Raw genomic sequence first — 21,223 nt, forward strand, 5'->3', positions numbered from 1 at the left:
TCATTTTTAGCCATGGTGTTGTCAGTTTATTTTAGATTTATGAGTTTGACTGTCCCTTTGGTATCTTTTGTCCTTTCTTTACTTACTTTTACATATGTTTTGAAAGCTTGGTAAAAATACTCATAATGTTTTAATGATACAGTTAGTGGCGTTTACCATCTCGGTTGATACGTTTCTAGTTTTTAGTGACACAAATACAATAATTTATCAGTTTTAATCAATCAAAAAAATAATAGTGAATTTACAACACAAACTTCTCATGTGCATGGTAATTTATGCGTGAAAGTGTGCGGAGTCGCATAGTTCCGATCCCATTAAGCATACTATCATCAGATTGCACAATCTTTTCATCATAAAAATGGAGGCATACGCTATACATTTATTACTTTGTGATACCATACGTCATATTTGTCAATAGTGAACACCAACGTAATTCATCCTACACAGAGAAACAATTGATCAATATGATGGAGTTTGTGATGGACAGTAAATGTTTTTTAATTTTAAGGTAACTTTTACAACAAATTGTCGGCATTTTTATGTGAATGAACTATGCACCTCTCCTTCTGACCTGTACTAATTTTTTTTTTTTTTTTTTTTGTAGCAGTTCAGTGTTTCTGCTATTACGTTGTTGTTCTTTTATAGTGACCAGGATTCATGTTCGCTTTATCGAGTTATGACTATTGAACAGCGGTATATTATACTGTTGCCTTTATCAGAACACTAAATACAAAAAACTATAGTTGATTGCGATGTATCATTGTTTATTCCATTGATTGATTTATTGTTATTAGCTTTATCTCGGCGATTGTTTATTCCAACATGTACAAGTAATGTATGGGCATTACGCACAACACATCTGACAATAAGTAGTTACCAGGATTATAATTTGAAACGACAGACGTGCATTTCGTCTACAGAAGATTCATCAGTGACGTTCAGATTAAACTTGTTAGAAAGCTTAACGAGTATTAAGTTGAAGAGCATTGAGAACCCGAAATCCAAAAAGGTTTGACAAATAAGGCTTTGGTAATATATGCCTAGAATAAAAATCTTCTGTTTGTTTGTAATTTTTTACTTTCAATTTTCTCCCCAGTGATCTCCTGTAATCAATAATACAATAGTGTTCAAAATCGATAAATGAGAATCAATTAAACGTTTTGATTGAAAAAACAACAACCTATTAGAAGACCATTTTATACTTTGATGAGTTATCATCATTGAAATTTAAACCGAAACAATTTTGGAAGTGATTTGCGTGAAAGTTTTCATTGGAAATTTAAACACTAGAAAGTTGACTTATTATTTGAATAGTTTTCTTAGCAGATTATTTTCATATTCTTTAAGTCGTATCACTTAATTTTTAAATTGAAATCCGTTCAATTTAAATTAGTCGTTGAATCTTTAATCAACATTGGTTTGCATTTAATTCCCCCCTGTTTACACAAATAGATTAAATTATACTATGAAGCAATAAAGGTCGGGAATTAACCTTTTTGCATGATCTTTTGTGTTTTGCTTTTTTTTCTACTATATGTGTGTATTTTGAAGTATTTAATGTGGTCCGAGAACACAATTAATTCGTTGTGCATTTCTTTTAGAACATAAATGAAAATTAAAAAATTCCCACCTGCGCTTTCTCAATGAAATTTTTACAGTGTGTCGTACAACTTTTGGGAGAAATTATATTAAAATTATAGAAAACTTCATCGCCTCTAACTCAAAATATGGACAATTTTGTGTTTAGGGTGTCTAGAAATCTTTTGACAGCTTCCGAAGTGCTAATTTTTAACCCTTTTCAGCTTGACCAAATCACTACTTTCCTGTAAAATTCTGGACCCAATTTTTTTTACAGTGTAATTTCACCCCCTACTTACAATTTGAGGCATTAAACATTGAGAAATAAGTTTGGAAGGGGTATAAAAATTAATGGCAAGTAACCCACTGTTAACACTAGGGAACAACGAAATTCAAGGGACGACAATTGTGGTCTCGGACCATGTGATTTTAAAGCCAGCTTTTGTAATGGTATCTGCATATTAATATTTGTTCAATCGCCTAATGAACAATTCTAGGGTCAATTCTGATTATAATGTTCAATCGATAAGGTGTTTAAGGAATGGTTGGAGCAGTAATTTGTTGTACAAATTCAAAATTTGGGGACTATGTGGAAAGAATCTATGCCATCAAACTAGATATAGAGGATACTACAGATACAGTTAAGTCAGGCTCATACCTTGACTTATATCTAGAAATTGACAATGAGGGTAGATTGAAATTTAAACTTTACGACAGAAAAGATGATTTCAGCTTCCCAATTGTGAAGTTTCCATTTTCTTAGTAACAACATTCCTGCAGCATCTGCATACGGTGTATATATCCCTTCATTGAAACATACCCCCGTGCTTGCATTTCCTATCAGGATGTTCTTGATAGAGGGTTGCTGCTCACAAGGAAGCTATTAAACCAAGAGTTCCAAATGGTAAAGTTGAAATCATTCCTTCGTAAATTTTACGGACGCCATTACATGTTAATTGACCTTTACGGAATAACCGTTTCACAAATGATATCGGATATGTTCCTGAAGTAGTAACTACAGTCCCCTTCCCTTTCATGAATGTGACTTACCGAATAGGAATATTTACCGGATTTGTTATCATATAAGCAACACGATGGATGCCACATGTGGTTCAGAATATGCTCACTCTTCCGGAGCACCTGAGATCACCATTAGATTTTGGTGGGGTTCGTAGTGTTTATTCTTTAGTTTTCTATGTTGTGTCTTGTGTACTATTGTTTGTCTATTTGCCTTTATCAAAGCCATGCCGTTGTCAGTTTATTTTCGATTTATGAGTTTGACTGTCCCTTTGGTATCTTTCGAACCTCTTTTAGGACCTGACCAATATTGGAAAGGTTCACATGATAATATGAAAGCATCAATAATATTATTTTTTTTAATTTCATCTAAATCATTTCGTATACACTGTTTTTTTCCCATTTTATAAACTACAATACAGTGAATCGAAATCAATAATATATTATAAGTTTCCTTTATCATTTGACATATGGAGCAGTACATGCTTTCCCTTCTGGAACACCCAGTTTTTGTTTGGATTCGTTTTGCTCAGTCTTTTTGTTTTAAGTTTTCCTTGTTGTGTTTTGTGTATTGTAGTTTATCTGATGTTCTTTTGTTGTAAGCTATGACGTTGTTAGTTTATTTTGGGCTCAGGTCCTTTTCATATCTTTTGCCTCTCTTTTAACATATTAAGTATGCAATATCGCTTTTATCATGAACCTGTTAAAATTTAGTAAATTGATAATTTTTGAGGCATCTTAATTTAAACGGTTCATAAATATTTCGGCAACTGTTGGAAAATAAATGTGAATACAAACATGGCACACCACGACTGCTTGATATATAGCATTCTATTTGTAGGTGGAACATTTTGAACGAAAATTATTCTTTAATTCCTTTTTATTTACAGAAAATAGAAATTCGCATAATGAAAAGTAGAAGGCAGTCTGAAAATGTAACTGACGTGTAAAACTATTTCTTTTGCAGGTATGGAATGGATTATAAAGATATATTTATAACAGCTGTGGTAGTTGCATTATGCTTGGTCGCCAACTTGTCTTGTTGTGAAAAGGAAGAATTTGTTACCTGTCAGAGAGAAAATATGACGTGTTTACAAAAACTGTGCCGGTGTTATAACAGGGCTCCTCTTCCATTTTATGAATATTTTGATGATGTTTTATGTACAGACCTCACAGAAGTTCCAAAAGACATTACACATGATGCTAGATTTTTGTAAGTCAGAAGGGTAATTTAAAAGCAAACAGGTGATAATTTCAGAAGTTATAATTACAGTTACCCACTTTATCTGATATGAAATGCTGTAGATTACATCAACAATAGAAAAGGGAATGTTAATGAACATTTTCTTCTATTGAAACTGTACGAAATAGATTTGCTGATATTTGAATTTAAAATTTGCTGATATGTAATTATAAAAAAAAGAGCTATTTATTACTGTACAAAAAATGTAAAATCACAAAAAAACTGAACTCAGATGAAAATCTTATCGGAAAGTCCATAAAAACATGGCAAAATCAAATGACACTGTCACAATACACATAAAAAACGAATGGACAAGAACTGTCATATTCCTGACTTGATACAGGCTTTTTCAAATGTATAAATTGGTGGATTAAACCTGGTTTTAAAGCGCTTAACCTCTCACTGAGATGACAGTTTCATCAAATTCCATTATATTTATAATGATGCGTGAGCATAATCAATAAATAGTCAAAGTATGGGTACAGCAGTCATCTTCGTGTAACAATTTAAAAGGGACAGTTTAACAGAACACAAAAACATCTATCTACAAACACATTTATTCATTCGAGTGTCTGAAGTCAGAAAATTTTATACGTCACATATATTTGTTGTTCAATGAATATACAAACAATTTTGAAATTTCACAAGGGCAACGCTAGCATACATGGTTAAAATACCTAAATGAAAAGTAGGTAAGAATTAATTTCAGAAATAAACCGAGATTAAAATTAGTCCAAAAGTTATATAGAATTTATAAGAATCCACAAATAGTTAATTCCACTACGCGATTGAATAATTATGACGTTTGTGGTTCAACGTATATAGTAATTCATAATAGAAATATATCATTATGACCCAATATAACAATATAATACTGACGGTATCTTTTAAAGTACAGAGTTACGTTATAAGAACCAAAGAAACACAAACAGTCGCATATACAAAACATACCAGCAAAAAATTAAAGATAATACAAATAAAATAGATTGATAGGATGTTTAAGTACAGAGCCACGTTAAATTGATATCACATAAAACAACCCAACAGTAAAAGTAATATTAATAATAGAACAAAGCCAATTGAAAGAACAAGATAACACATTGTTAAGATGCTTAACAACATCAGTACGCAGAAACTGTATATTAAGACCATCATGTATTATTTGTGACGTTGATACGGAATATACATCAACAAGGTCTTGGTACCTTCCGTTGAACTTTTTTTTAGGAAAAGGACGAGACGTTCTTTGACATACCCTTGTTCATAAACTTTCTACAATAGCGTTCGTATTTAGCTGATCCATCATGATAATGACTATCATGTTATTTTCCATTAGAATTGTCAATAACATATCAGACCTGAATATGTAGTTTATTAAATCTTACTTTCGTTATTGTGGTCTATTTCGCCTTTACATGACAATGATTTGTAAGATATGCACATACCTACAAATCTTTCCTTACACTTTTGTTTCATGTTATATTCATTGACTTACATGTATATATATATTGCGGAATTTGCCTTTTACCGCTCCAATTCCCTTAAAAACTTTGTTAAGATCTAGACCATTTTCTGGTATTCTTTTGATTTGAATATATGTAAATATGTTTCCTTATTATGTTCAACTATATAACTAATTATGTTTTAGATCTATAACTGGAACTAATATTACAACAATAAGAAGAGGAGATTTCAACAACATGCCAAACGTGGATAGACTGTATGTTAATTATTTTAAGTTTTATTTCCTTGGTTAATGAATTAGTTTTAAAAACACGTTGAACAAATGTTGAGGAAAATGCTATAATAAATGCTTAGGATTTTCGATGTATTCACTCACAGTCTGATATTGTGGATGAGGAATACTGTCCTGTCAGGTCTTAAAGAAAGGTCAATGTCAAAATTTGAAAACAACCTCTACTTTCAATGATCATTAGATAATCATATGGAAGGTCCATTTATTGTACCAATTAATTGCCCAATCTTGAGGATATAAATGCTTAAAGGGTGAACGGAGAAACTTTACCCATTCTTTTAACCAAATTGTCTAAATGACAGACACTTTCAAAATTATTAACATCTATTTTATCCGCAATCAAAGCCGGGCTACAAAGTTTTTGCGAAACTGCTTATTCTAACGGTAACGTAATAACTTTCTGTTTTATTATGAACAATAACCAAGCTTTTTCTATTTCTTCTTTATTGTTTCAGCTATTTGTCCAGTTTCGTTAAGCTGCCGCCACAAAAATCAAAATATTAGTTGTTGTTTTTGGTTACAATGTTAATCTATTGACTATCAAACTTATCATACTACTAACAATTGTAATATTTTCTGAATAGATAAACAATATAGGTTGCATTTCTGTAAATATTTACATTGCAATTTCCCATGGAACACCTTTTACAGCGTTAACTGTTGCACTTTAAATATGAAGTCTTGATAAATATCATATCCTAGAATGGAAAGTTCATATGCACTACTATTTTTCAAAGGTCAAAATATCGGGCCGTGGGTAATATTTTCAACGTTTATATGCCCTGAACTTCTAAGAGTTTAAACTAACACTATATTTATTAACTAACCCTACCTTAACTGTAGGATTTCTATAGATTTCAATATAAACAATATACATATGTATATTTACTTGTAACATTCCAAATTTATGTTTATAGAGATGAAACATAGAGATCATAACTGTGAACCAGTTTTATATCAAAATTAATTGTTTATGAATATTCTATATCTCCAAAAAAGAGGCGTGTTATGCGAAACAACTGTACAAGTGTAGCATTTAACCTTTTTTAAATCATGACTATTCTTTAAAAACAAACAAAACATAACATCATAACCGTCATTATCATGACTGCATACACAATTCGCACAAACAACAATTCCTTAATAAATACAAAAGATTGAAAACAATAATCCTATTAAATCATCATATAAATACGACAACAGTAGTATTCCGCTGATCAAAAGCCATTAATCGATTGAGATCGATCGATTTTTTTTATTCAAAGCAAAGCCAAAAAAAAAAAAAAAAAAAAAACACATCACTTATTTTAAGAGTAAAATATACATTATTTATATATATCAAATATTAAGCTATTAAACCCAATTATTAAACATTATGGAATTAATACTTTTGGAGAGTCCGAAATTCTGTGGAAGTACTTGAAAAATTAAATGCTTGTATCGGTGTTTTTGAGTATGTTCAAAGTTTAGATTTTTCAACCCTATATACCATTTTGGTCTCATAGTACTCTTATTAAGAAAAATATCACACACCTAATAAATGAGCATACTTATGTTCAAACTCTTTTAAGTCATTCTAAAGTAACAACAAACAAAAGAACTTATTTATTAGATAACATTTTTGTTCGCTGTGGAGATTCCGTATATCGTCATGTAATCGGAATTCCAATGCGGATGTATTGTGCACCACTTATTGCGGAGCTGCTTCTGTAAAGTTATGAGTTGCAATTTATGACTTAAATCAACAAACACCCATCAAAACAACATCTGACACACAAAATTACTAAAGAAATGTATCCTGTTGAGCTAACTTTAAATAAAACTAATACTGATAATGAACACTGCCCTATCATCGATCTTGATATATATATATCATTAACAGGTGGCGCAAAACAAAAATTTATGATAAAAGAGATGATTTTTTTATTTTCTATCGTTAATTATCAATTTTAAGTGTATATATCTCAACTTAAAAAATTCGAACGTGCATGTAACAACGTATTATTTTTTACCAAGAGAAATTTGTTAATTACTGAAACATTATTACACCAGAGTTTGCGAGATCATAAACTTGTCAAACCATTTAATAAATTTTATCATCGGTACAAGGACATCATTCGTAATTGAACAGTAAATGCTATTGCGAGGGCAGGAGTGTTTTAAATATAGACTATTTAACACTATGTTATATGGAGATATAATAGTGATCCGGCTATGAACGATTGGACTGTGTAATATATATATAGTTAACTACGTTTACATGGTGATGGATTAGTTCGCATGCTGTATATATGTTACTGTTATAAATTATTATAATAACTACGTATACTGTTCTTATGAGTGCCCCGTGTGTAAGGGTTAGGGTGCAAATTTGAATTACGCTATAGAAGCGAAGCTCCTGCTAGAGGAGGAAGATAAAGACTAGGTAACAGGTAACAGGTATAGTTACGATACTGTTGTCATGTCATTGAAGGTTGCATACTTTGGCTTGAATTTTGATTCACTTATAGGGTCTATGCATCGGAAATTAACTCATATATTCTACAACCAGTTGTTGGTATGATATGGGATATGTTCTTGTCATGTATATTATGATGGTACAATACTAAACTCCTAATCGGAGGGATTATACTTGATATTCATATGATTAATCAATTAGTTAAAGGAGGTATGGAGCTGGCATGTCAGTTACTGCTAGTAGTCCTTTGTTAATTTACGTATCATTGTCATTTCATGTAGTTTCTTTTGTTACATAATCTGACATCGGAATCGGACTTCTTATAAACTGAGTCATACTAGGCGAATTGTTTTTTTTTTTTTACATTGGCTAGATGTATAGAGGGAGGGTTGAAATAAAAAAAAAATCATGCTTAACCCCGCCACATTTTTGCGCCTGTCCCAAGTCAGGAGCCTCTAACCTTTGGAAGTCTTTAATTTTAATCGTAGTTTTTCAAAAATGTTAATTTCGCTTAACTAACTTTACACTTCAACTAATGGCTAATACATAGGAATGATTCCTAAATGATAAATGAAAAATGCCTGTTATATTGCTTTAAGTTGAAATGATTGAAAAGTTCTTCGATTTTATATAATATATTATCCAATCTTTTTCAGATATTTGAATGACAATAAGATTAGTATAATTGAACCTGGAGGGTTTGTGAACCTTTCTAATTTCAGTTTAGCAATGTAAGTATTCGTTTAAGAATGACATGTATGGTGTAATCAGGAAGCTCGATCGAAATTGACACATCATAAAACTGTTCTAACTGTTCTAACTTGTTACAGAGTTACAGTAACATGTATGATGGAGTATTATAGGAAGTCATTTTAGACAAAGATATTTAAGAAGGTTTTTGTATACAGATAAGACCGTTAATTTTGCCGATCGAATGATTCTACACTAGTAAATTTTGGGCCCTTTATAGCATATTGTTTGGTGTGAGCCAAGGCTCCGCGTTGAAGGCCGTACCTTGACCTATAATGGTTTATTTTTATAGATTGTTATTTGGATGTTATTTGTATGGAGAGTTGTCTCATTGGCACTCATACCACATCTTCCTATATCTCTTTACACTTTTTCTATTGACCTTTTGATATTGTTCTGATCATTAGATCTTGCCACTTTTCTGTTGAAAGACCTATAGATTTTGTTCTGATTATAAAATCTTTACACTTTCCGTAGAAAAAAACCGTCTGTATTTGTTCTGTTCATTGCTCGGGTTTTCTAGTTTTCTGCGGAAAAAACCTATTGTAGTTGTTCTGATTTTTACATCTTTTCTTTTTTCTTCGGAATACCTAATAATAATGTTCTGATTATTGTTTTTTCTATCATTTTGTGGAAAGACCTATTGTATTTGTTCTGGTTATTTGTCCTTTTTTTTCTTTGTGCTGGTGGTCTGTACCACAAGAGTGTGCATGCGTCTAGTATGGTTAGGGTCGTAGGCTCTTTATCTTGCTTTGCAGGTAAAAAAACGAGTGCGTAGGCATTACTGCCAGTACAAAGTCTCACCGCAACAGCACATGGTAACTAGGATCTAGCATCTTAGGTATTAATGTAGAGTATCTCGGAGCAGCAATGGTCCTAGAGATGCAGAGTGTAGGCCCATCGGTGTCTGGACACGTCCTTGCACTCACCAACCTTGTCCCAACTATGGGTAACTAGTACCATTGCCTTGTGTTAGATTTGGGAAAATCGAAGGCTATGTGGGCAGACTTGGAAAGAAAAGCCGGTAAGATGAAACTCGTCAGCCATGGCAGGCAATCGTTTATGGGAAGGAAACCAAGATTCCAAAACTCCATTCTACAAGTAGAAGGTTTCTCGTATGGATAATAACCAGGTAGAGTAAGAACATAGAGTAAGATGCATATGACATCTAACAGTTACTGCACTTTTTAGAATGATCCTGTTTAATCGAAGACTTTTTATCGTTAGAGTAATCTCCCTAAACACTGTTTTCTTTGTGGTGAGATCTCCTCCGTAACCGTAGAAGGAAGCGAAACATTTATTTTACAAAATTGCTCGATATAACCTCTGGATTTGTTGTCCAATTTTGATGGAAGCGATACGAAGACTCCATATGAGAGTTTTTCCCCTAATGCATTTAAAATAAGTGATATGTATATGAAATGGTACTCCATAAGGGATAGAGACATATGGTCGGTTGATTTGGATACATGGATCAAAGAATAGAAAAACTAGTTTAAGGTCAAAGGTCAAGGTGAAATTTTAAATTTTGACTTTCCTTTGTTCTTTGATCTCTTCTGTCACTTTTAAAGATATAAATAAATGAACTAGTGCAAATTGTTTGCATAATTGTGATTAAGATATGATACATTTGCTCTAAAACAATCAAATGACATATTATAAGAGTTAAAAACCATAAGTTCTTTTGTAAACTGTTCGGTGATATGTTACTCTGACAAAGAACCCGAAAGAGACCCAGAGTAAACCTGAAGTAGCTTTTTTGCATTTATTTCATGTACTTAGAAACTATATATTTTTCAAATATACACACATAAACCTATTATTTGAGAACGGAAGTGAATTTGACTTAACCGGAATTACCTTATATCTCCCATATTACAGGCAAAAATATATAACAAAACATATCTGAAGTCTAAATAAAGCTATGCTTGGAAGCCAATAGTTACTTTGAGTAAACTGAAAATAGCTTCTAATCAATATTTCATGAAATTGATTTGGTAAGACCTTCAATTGTTCTCTGAACAATTGGTTTTTAATTATCATTCTTTATCTCCTTACGCCACTTCTATTTCTTGCACATATAACGCGTCTTTGAAATTGAACCTGATTACTCGTATACTTATCTTTGTTGGAGCTATCTTTCCAAGCACTGTTTTCCTCGTAAGAGCATCTCATCCGTAACCATAAAAGAAAGTGACAAAGGCTAAGGTCCAGTCAGTGCTGATTTTGGTCTTAAATTCGATGTGCATCAGATGATTTTTTTTAAAAATTTCTTAACACTCAAACGATTAGTTTTTGTAAAAGATTTGTACTGCTTTTGGGTCAATTATGACGCTCAAAACAACCAGGACAATCACACAAGCAACTTGAACAGTTTATCATTTATGTCTCAATGACCAAATATTAGGACAGGTAACATAACTAAAATTTCTATCGATGTCATTAATGTTGTCGATAAACGAATTTGAAAAATTGGGATCATGGTAAACGCAAAAAACCGTAATCAACGTTTTTAACATCGTATTAAGTATAAACCTGCTGAGCTGTTATGTAAAATAAAACAAATAAGATAGACAAAAGTATTATGCAAACTCTGTCATATACCAATAAGTTAATTATATACTATTTCTGGAGTTTAATAACATTCCCCTTTTTAGTCATTTGTCAATACAAGCTATTTGCTATTATCAATAAACCTGAAAATCATAAACGGCATTTTCTTTAATCAAGATATTTAGATAGAGGTATTGATTTATAAAAGTATCTAGTATATTTTATGTCCCTACCATCCGTAACCAAATACCTCCATATTTTAATAATACATAACTGCCTTTTATTTCTTACTCTTAAAAAAACCAGCAGAAGTTTGTTTTTTATTCATACGTCAGTTTCATCAGACTTCAATATTGAAGTTTATGTTCCTGCCACTTGCGGACTGAAACATCTGAATTAAGATATGTTCCTTATATTATCTACCGCATCATGAGGTTCTAAAACCCGACTCTAAGTCAACCCCAATCAGGATTGTGTTCAATTCCTCTTCAACATACATGGGACATGTGATAAATGATTATTAGGCAAAGGGTCCAAATGTATTGAATGACATGTTAGTGGTGCTACTGAGATTTCGGCAAAATAGAATAGGAATTGCAGGAGACATTTCAAAGATGTATAATGCAATCAAACTTTCAGTTTCTGATCAGCATCCGTTTCTATGGAGAGATCTCGATGCAAGCAGAAAACCGGATCATTATGTGTTAAAGACGGTCACTTTTGGGGACAGACCTAGTGGCACTATTGCAACAGTTGCATTAGGAATGACTGCGGAAATGAGTAAAGATATTTATCCAGAGGCAACCGAAATTATTCTTAGAAACAGTTATGTTGATGATATCAACAACTCTGTCAACAATAATGATCAGGCAAGAAAGGTAATGGAAGACACTGAAAAATTACTTGCAAAAGGTGGATTTACAATTAAACATTGGATTGTTACAGGGAAGCAGTCCGACCAATGGAACGGATTACATATTTCAAATGAACCAAAGGAAAAGATTCTAGGAATGATTTGGCAACCGAGAGATGACATGTTTTACATTTCAAGCAAAAATTAATTTTTCAAGTAAACGTCGAGGAATACACATTGATAAAGATTTGCAACAAACTCAAATAGATGACATACCGAGGAGAAAGGTTCTTAGTCAAGTTGCGATCATTTATGATCCCTTAGGGGTTGCTTCTCCGTTTGTTTTAACCGCAAAACTACTTTTGAGATCATTTTGCAAGACAGATGGTGGAAATGGTGGATGGGATGAACCAATAGCAGATACAATGAGACAAGTGGATTGAGTTCTTTAAGGGAGTCTTTCAACTAGAGTCGATTCAGTTTCCTAGATGTATTAAGCCAGAGGCTGCATACAAGAACCCCGTATTAGTAGTATTTTCGAATGGAAGCAGTGTAGCATATGGAGCTTGTGCATACATAAGATGGCAAATCGGGCCCGAGACATATGAAGTCGATTCCGAGGTTGGAATTATGTGGTGCAGTAATTGCATCAAGAATCAGAGAAAAAATAGTGAAGGAGATGGACTTTAACTTTATTCGAATAATTCACGTGGTAGATTCAACAATAGTAAGAGCTCAGATACAAAGAGAAAGTTATGGCTTTGGAACATGTGTGGCAACTAGAATAGCCGAGATTCAAAGTAAGACAGAATCTTCTGATTGGTGGTGGGTACAAGGGGAACAGAATCCTGCTGATTTGACCACGAGAGCAACAGATCCAACCGCATTGGTAATGGAATCAGTTTGGCAAAAGGGTCCAGATTTTTAACGGTTACCCATTGAACAATGGCCGATCAGGCAAGATTATTCAGAATCAAGTCAATTGCCGGATGCAGTTGGAATCACGATGTCATTTGAACATGAAGAAAAGAGTACAGACATTGTGCCCGATTTAAGTGACATTGATCTGAATCGATTTTCGAATGTAAGCAAGATGTTGCGCGTGACAAGTATAATTCTGGATATAGCTAAAAATAGATCATTCAAAGGTGCAGCGAACCGAATTTCAGCAGGAAATATACAAATAGCAGGAATGATATGGATAAAACATATTCAGAAGAGTCTACCGACGGATTCATTAGTGAGATTTCGAAGGTTAGCTAGGTGTACAAACAAACTCAGATGGCATAATAACAGTTGGACAAAGAATACAAGAATGGATGAAACGCACTTGGATTTTTTCTTGCCAACTTCGCATCCGTTTATCAAGTTGAGTGCTGCTTTTTTTCCTTCGGAGGATAATTCAGGGGTTGATAAAACGTTGGCCGAATTAAGGAGCAGATACTGAATTCCTTGGGTACGTCGGATTATTAAGCTCGTAAAGAAACGATGCCTCATTTGTAGGAAGCGAGAAAAAAAGATTGTAGGACAGCAGATGGGTATGTTACCGATAGAGAGACTACAACCTGCACCAGCATTGTATTATTGTGCTGTTGATTTGTTTGGACCATTCATGATTCGAGATACTGTGAAGAAACGAACACATGGTGTCCTTTTTAACTGCTTGACCACCAGAGCAGTATATGTTGACTTGGCAGAGGGTTATGATACAAGCAGTTTTATAATGACATTAAGAAGATTTGTTACTGTTAGAGGATATCAGGTTAACAACTTGTGGCAGCAGGCAAGGAACTACAGCAAGTAGTTCACAAATGGGATTGGGAACCAATTTTAAGTCGTTTAATGAATGCAAAGGTATGGATTGGGTCACTACAAAATCGGCAGATGCTCCATGGGAAAACGGAGTCAGTGAATCGCCTGTCAAATCTATGAAAAAGAGTTTGGAGGTTGCCATAGGAACATCGGTGATGACGTTTTCTGAGTTACATACGGTATTATTTGAAGTATCTAATCTATAAAATGAAAGAACAATTGGAACAAAAAATTCGGACCCAAAGGAAGGATCATATTTGTGTCCAAATGATTTGTTATTAGGTAGATCAATCATTCGTGTTCCTAATGGAAACTTCAATGAGAAAAGCAATTATAGATTGAGGTGGAAATTGATTCAACAAGTAGTCCAAAACTTTTGGAAAAAATGGACACAAGACTTTTTTCCTACGCTAATACTTCGTCAGAAATGGCATACCAAACAAAAGAATGTAAAAGTGGGGGACTTAGTGATAGTGCAAGATTCAAACATTGTCCGTGGACGATGGAAAATGGCACAGATCATCGAAACGAATGCCGGAAGAGATGGGTTTGTGAGAGATGTGATTCTCAGATATAAAAATGTCAGTCAAGGAGTCTCATACAATGGATGCGAGGATCAATGCATACGCCGTTCCGTGCACAGGCTTGTTGTAATAGTACCAGTTGAGGAACAGTTACAGGATTGACTATTTGCGGGGGTAATGTATCGTTTGAACGATATATATCTTGTTTTTGTAGAATTTAATTTAGCATTTTCCAATATCAAAACTGTCGTTTCTATCCCCATTATTAACAATCCCGTAAAAGAATGACAAGGCGAAACACATAACTTGGGTGTTTTATGTCAATGCGTAAGTTGAATTACAGATTAAGAACAGTTATTTAACAGTTTCGTGTACAGAACAATGAATATGAACTGATAATTACGTTTGTTTTATGTGTGAACATGATTCGTTATGTTATTATGTTACAATGATCAACGTTTGGGAAAAACTATGGAACGCGTGAATAACATTTACATATCAATACAAAGATTAACGTGTGGGAAGTACTATGGAACGCTTGAATAACATTTACATATAAATACAAAGGAAAATCGGAATCAATGATTAAGTTGAAAGTAAATTTACGGAACATTTATGGGGTTAATTTGATTTGAACTATTGTGTTTATTATGTGACTGAAAATTTGTTTTTTGTTTGTTTGTAGTTTGAAACGATAGGAAGAAATAGTTACAACCTGACAATTGATTTCATGCCCAAGTTATACACTTCCGAACATTTGAAAGTCCCTAGTACGTACTAGTTGCATTAATTGCACAAAGTTAAATTTAATTTCGTTTCATCTCTGCATTGAGTAAGTGTTCTACTATAATATATCAGTGTTTATAGCTACTTCATTTACTTTAACTAAAAAACTTGTAATTAACTTTTGTAATAAACCTTATGAAAATAATAGTATAATCATTTTGGGAGTGTTAAAAACAAATAAGAGGTTTTAGATTATAAAACATGCTTTTGATGGTCCTTTTAATTCTGTTCACAGTACGATTTTTCTACTCTCTATACTACACTTTCACACAGTATTTTTATAATTAATTACATGATCTTTTGAAATATCTCATTGTAAATTTTTTTAGCAGTTAGGGAATGACATTTGACTTTAAAATTGGGGATGGATTTTTCCTTGAAAATTATTCTGATCCCCAATTTGATAAAAAAAAAATATTTTCTGGTCTTACAGATGATACAAAAAAAATATTCTGAATCTAGAGTTTCCGTATACCTTATAATATTAAATATTGGAGAAAAAAATTATTTGATTGCTTTATCTAGCATCGACAAAAACTGAATAACTACTTTCGCGCGAGAACAAAAATCTGACACAGAAAAAATACCCTATCCCCCTTTCAAGTTAAGTGGTTGCTCTTTCATATCAGCGATTTTGATGATTTGCACTAGTTTAAAGATACTAATTTAAAGACGTCTCGACTACGCATTAGAAAACGTAGGCTGCAGCAGCGCGCTTACAGACGAAGAAAAGGGATATCGAAGTTAAGGATCACTACATTTCTATCTTTTCTGTTTGTTTCGAAATGGTATTTCTTCTCCAAGGATCATTTGACAAAGTGAGGGGTAATGTTTTATTTTTTCGTTTTTAAGTGTATTTTAACGGATCTCAGTTGCAAGACAAGCAATGCATTTACCTCACACTATATATAATGAGGGTATGAGTGAATCGATATTTTAGTAAAGACCAGTGGCAAATATTTCAGTGTACGTCCAGACGATTCGGGAAGACCTTTTCAAATGAATTATGTGTTCGGCAATGATGACGCTCTGAGTCTTGATAAAGGGTATAAAGCTACGTAAAAACAACTTAATAACAAATATATATCAAGTTTAGACAAATATTTCTGTAAAACACTTTATTGATAATTGTTATAAATATCAATTTTATTCAAAAATTGTTTCTTCCTTGAACATACATGGTAAAGCTTATGTTTTAAATGCCTAGTTTTGTACATGTATACACTTAACCTACACAAGGTCTACATTAAATATCGACTACATGTAGACAAAACATGATTTAAACTACATGTACTTGTAAACATTGAGTTTTATCAATGGGAACGTAATTGTGTTTAGTTTTCGTGTGAGTTACACTAACACAACACCGAGTATAGGTAAATTTGAACCATGTTCATTAATGATAACACGATGGAGGCAAGTTGATTGACGAAGCTGTCTGTACCTATTTCTTATGTAGGTATACATACATGGTTGCGAATTGAAGTATTTATATGAATTAAGTTAATTTTGAGTATGAGATTTAAATCAAGAAATGATGCTTTCAGGATGACAGGGGTTTGATGTTTTATCACATATCATGATCATGACAAAACCCAAAACACGTAGTATAATGATAAAGTAGCGATAAGACACATGTTTTGCTGAATAACATATATGCATAAAATAATAAGTATGTGTACAAGCTTATTTTTTTCAAAATTTTACCATGTTTACCACCTGAAAGTCAAAAGTTCTTTTTTTAACAGAGCATATACATCAAGAGTTGTAGTTTTTATAATTTGAAATGTGAATGCACTTGTGGCGGAAAATGTAAAGATTTATATCATAAGAATTGATGTCACATATTTTATATCCTGCTTTTTGATTTTCACTGTTCACAAACAGCGTTCATTATCACTGAACTTGTATATATTTGTTTAGGGTTGTTGTCTCTTTAGCACATTCCCCATTTCCATTCTCAATTTTATTAAAATACTGACATATCCAGTATTTGTTTTTATAATCTTCTGTTTCATAACATCAGTCGCATTTACTGTCTTCTTTTATCTTTCATTGAAAAGGCAGTTGTTTACAAGGAACGATAGGATGCAACAATTTCTATTTAAATATTTTAAATCTGTTTTCTTACAAATACAAATACAAATTTTTAAGCATTCATTTAATTGGGATTAAATAATCTAATGTTAGTACATTTTTCCATTTTAAGGAACCTGGAGGCTGGCTTCATTTCTTTTATTAATGTGTGTGCATCCAATTTTTGGGAAATATTTAGAAATTCAAATGTGACGTCACTTTGTGCGTTTATTGCTTTGGCTTACTCGGCTGTGAATTTTAAAGTGCTAGTTAAGATTGATTTATGTATCCGTTTTTATTCTGTAGTTAGTCACCACTTCGGTTTTATCATATATATCTATTATATAGTCATGTTGTGATGTTCTTATCCCAGGCGGAAATCCCAAGCCGTAATAGGCACAACTTTTTGGAACTTTTGGTCCTCCATTCTCTTCAACTTGTTTTGGCTTTCGAATTTTTTTCATCAGAGAGTCACTGGTCTTGTGTGGACAAATCGTGCGTCTGGTGTATTAAAATTTTAAACCTGGTACTTTTTGTTAGCTATTATTCGTGTGTTTCTCTATTCTTAATGTTCTCCCATTTATTTGTATTGTAGTTCTGTCATGTAATGTTGTCATTTCAATGTTATATTTAGCATTCTAACATGACGTCCTTCAAACGCTTTGAGTACACACCCGTGGTAAAATATGAATATATTGCATTGGCTGTTCCGATCGTACTCCCACTTCATATGTTTTTTTCATGAATGAAGTACCCGACGTCATAGAATGATGACGTTATAATTTAAGCATTTTACGGGAAAATACACGCTTCTGATACCGAAAATCATCACAACAAAGAAACGTCAACAAACGATGCTAAAATGTGGTATAAGCCCATTTTTTTATACATAGAAGACATATAAGTTAATTATCATTAAAATTCATCCAAATCTATCTAAATAAGTTTTGTGAATAGTTTGAGCATGTCACTTTTTCTGTTTGCTCCGTTTTTTTATGCCAATCTAAAAGTGCGTTAATTTATGAGAACGGCAAATAATGGCCTCCACCTAGAGCGCTTCGATCTAAAACAATTGCCGTATTTGTCCTTTTAGAATCGAAATAATTCATGGGGGCTTGAATATATCTAGATTTTACCACGGGTTGTCCCTTTATGCCGATATTTTACCCCTCGCTATCGCTCAGGGTAAAATATGTGTCATAAAGGGCCAACCCGTGGTAAAATAACGATATATTCAAGCCCCCATGAATTATTTCTTAATTGTCATAAAAGCGGGAGGTTCGGCATGCCACAAAACCAGGTTCAACACACCATTGTTTTCTTAAAATGTCATGTACCACATCAGGAATATGGCCAATGTTATATTATAGTTCGTTTAATGTTGTGTTTCTGTTGTTTCGTAGTTCTCCTCTTATATTTGATGTTTTTCGCTCAGTTTTAGTTTGTAGCCCGGATTTGTCTTTTTCTCAATCGATTTATGAATTTCGAACAGCGGTATACTACTGTTACCTTGATTTGACGAGATGTTGTTTATTCTGAGTTATGTTAACACAATAGTGTATATTATGCTGAAAATTCTTTTGCTGTTTAAATGCGTCAAAAATGCACGCAGTTAACAATGTATTGATTTTGCTTTGATATATTTTTAAAATATAAAAGCCGTTATTTGAGTGAAAATATTATGGATGATTGTATCGTTTGATTCACACATAACATTTTGTATCCGTTAGCATGTTTACGACCTTTTTGGATCAATTTAAACGAAAAGTTATTTCTAAAGTTGTCAAAATTGACAGTTAATATAATGGTAAAAATATTACGTGGATAAGATATATAGAAAAAGTGAGGTGAAAGATATTAGAGGGACTTTTATGTTGAAAATAAACATACACTATTATCATGATTATTGTAAAAGTAGAAAGAAAAGAAAAAGACAAATAACAGTACCAATTAACACGATAAAAAGATTCATGTTCTGCTACATGTTATTTTGTTCTGAACAGAACTAAAGGAATTAGGAAAATGTAAATAACAAACCAGTCCCATTAATGTTTGATTGCATGGTTTTTAACCAACAAAAAAAACCAAAAAAACTTTTATATAACTTGGCTTCAAAAATAACGGAAAAAATAGGCAAATGCTGTTGTGATTTAGTTTTCTATTTGGTATAGTTTTACACTTTAGAAATTTATAAAGATTTTAATATAGAGTCACTGATATTAATTCTTACAAACACTAACAATCGCACAAATCGTTGCTTCATTGTATCTTTTTCAGGAATCTCGATAACAACAACTTGTCAAGAATAACAGCATATATGTTTAGGGACATTTCGATTACTACTCTGTAAGTATTAAGCTATCTATACAGAATTTACAGCTGGGTCTGATTAATTAACGTCATATTGGTTTTGGCTTTTCAAACCACAAAGTGAAAAATGCATGGGGTTGTCTGTGACTTGACATAAAGAAAAAAACTGTGCACCTTATTATCAACATGACTTTATCAAATCACATTACGAATAATCAAAAGCCGTTCTAAACAATAGGTGTATGTTCTTCGATTCAGTCACAGACCAGCGATGAAGCGTGTTTTTTTTCTAGTCTTTCTACACAGATTACCCCAAGATTTGACGGGGTAATTCCGTATATATATAAACACAACTCGTCTAAACATCAACCCAACAATGTTAGATCTGTAAATTTGCTTTCGCAAATTTTTTGTTCTTCCCTCGACGGGATTCGAATCCATGCTATATATATATATATATATATACAACTCGTCTAAACATCAACCCAACAATGTTAGATCTGTAAATTTGCTTTCGCAAATTTTTGGTTCTTCCCTCGCCGGGATTCGAACCCATGCTACTGTGATATCGTGACACCAAATCGCCTGCACTGCAGCCGTCCCGCTAGACCACACGACCACCTGGTTCGAATCCCGGCGAGGGAAGAACCAAAAATTTGCGAAAGCAAATTTACAGATCTAACATTGTTGGGTTGATGTTTAGACGAGTTGTATATACATTATGTACACAGCCATGTATCACCATCATTGATGGCGATCCGATGGATACATCTGTTGTAGGGTTGTCACTGACTCAGACGTACTTATATATATATATATATATATATATATACATAAAAGTCTATAAAAAGGACCAACCAGCAAATTTACTATGTACCGGATCGTCTAGAATAGGCGATACTATGCAGATAAGGAAAAAATTATATCAGTCTAAAGATTTGCACAACGGTACTGATATAAGGTGTTATAAAACGAAAATGTTGTTATAAAATCGTGTTGACAAATATTTCGGCTCAACAAATGGCCTTCTTCTTGTGTCACAAGTTTTAACAATACTGATACATAATGCACCTTGTACATTATGTATCAACACGATTTTATAACAACATTTTCGTTTTATAACACCTTATATCAGTACCGTTGTGCAAATCTTTAGACTGATATATATATACATATATATACAGTTCGTCTAAACATCAACCCAACAATGTTTCAATGCTTCATTTTTGAAGCCCATGTGGTCGTGTGGTCTAGCGGGACGGCTACAGTGCAGACGATTTGGTGTCACGATATCTCAGTAGAATGGGTTTGAATCCCGGCGAGGGAAGAACAAAAAAATTAGCGAAAGCAAATTTACAGATCTAACATTGTTGGGTTGATGTTAAGACGAGTTGTATATACATAATGTACACAGCCATGTATCACCATCTTTGCTGGTGATCCGATGGACAAATCTGTTGTAGAGTTGTTGCTGACTCAGACGTACTTATAAATATAATTATTTTCT

The 21,223-nt window shown here is 32.9% G+C and overlaps 1 protein-coding gene across 1 annotated transcript in view; it reads left to right on the forward strand.

The window, feature by feature from the left end:
• The first annotated feature begins 2,119 nt into the window (after positions 1–2,119).
• LOC134688187 (uncharacterized) overlaps positions 2,120–21,223 on the forward strand; it is a 297,010-nt gene continuing 277,906 nt past the window's right edge. The window contains exons 1-6 of the mRNA XM_063548658.1: positions 2,120–2,340; positions 3,173–3,193; positions 3,563–3,808; positions 5,487–5,558; positions 8,709–8,783; positions 19,684–19,752. Coding sequence (XP_063404728.1) covers positions 2,120–2,340; positions 3,173–3,193; positions 3,563–3,808; positions 5,487–5,558; positions 8,709–8,783; positions 19,684–19,752 — 704 coding nt within the window. The remainder of the gene's footprint in view (positions 2,341–3,172; positions 3,194–3,562; positions 3,809–5,486; positions 5,559–8,708; positions 8,784–19,683; positions 19,753–21,223) is intronic.

This window comes from Mytilus trossulus, chromosome 10 (assembly GCF_036588685.1).
Source record: "Mytilus trossulus isolate FHL-02 chromosome 10, PNRI_Mtr1.1.1.hap1, whole genome shotgun sequence".
NCBI classification, from domain to species: Eukaryota; Metazoa; Mollusca; class Bivalvia; order Mytilida; family Mytilidae; genus Mytilus; species Mytilus trossulus.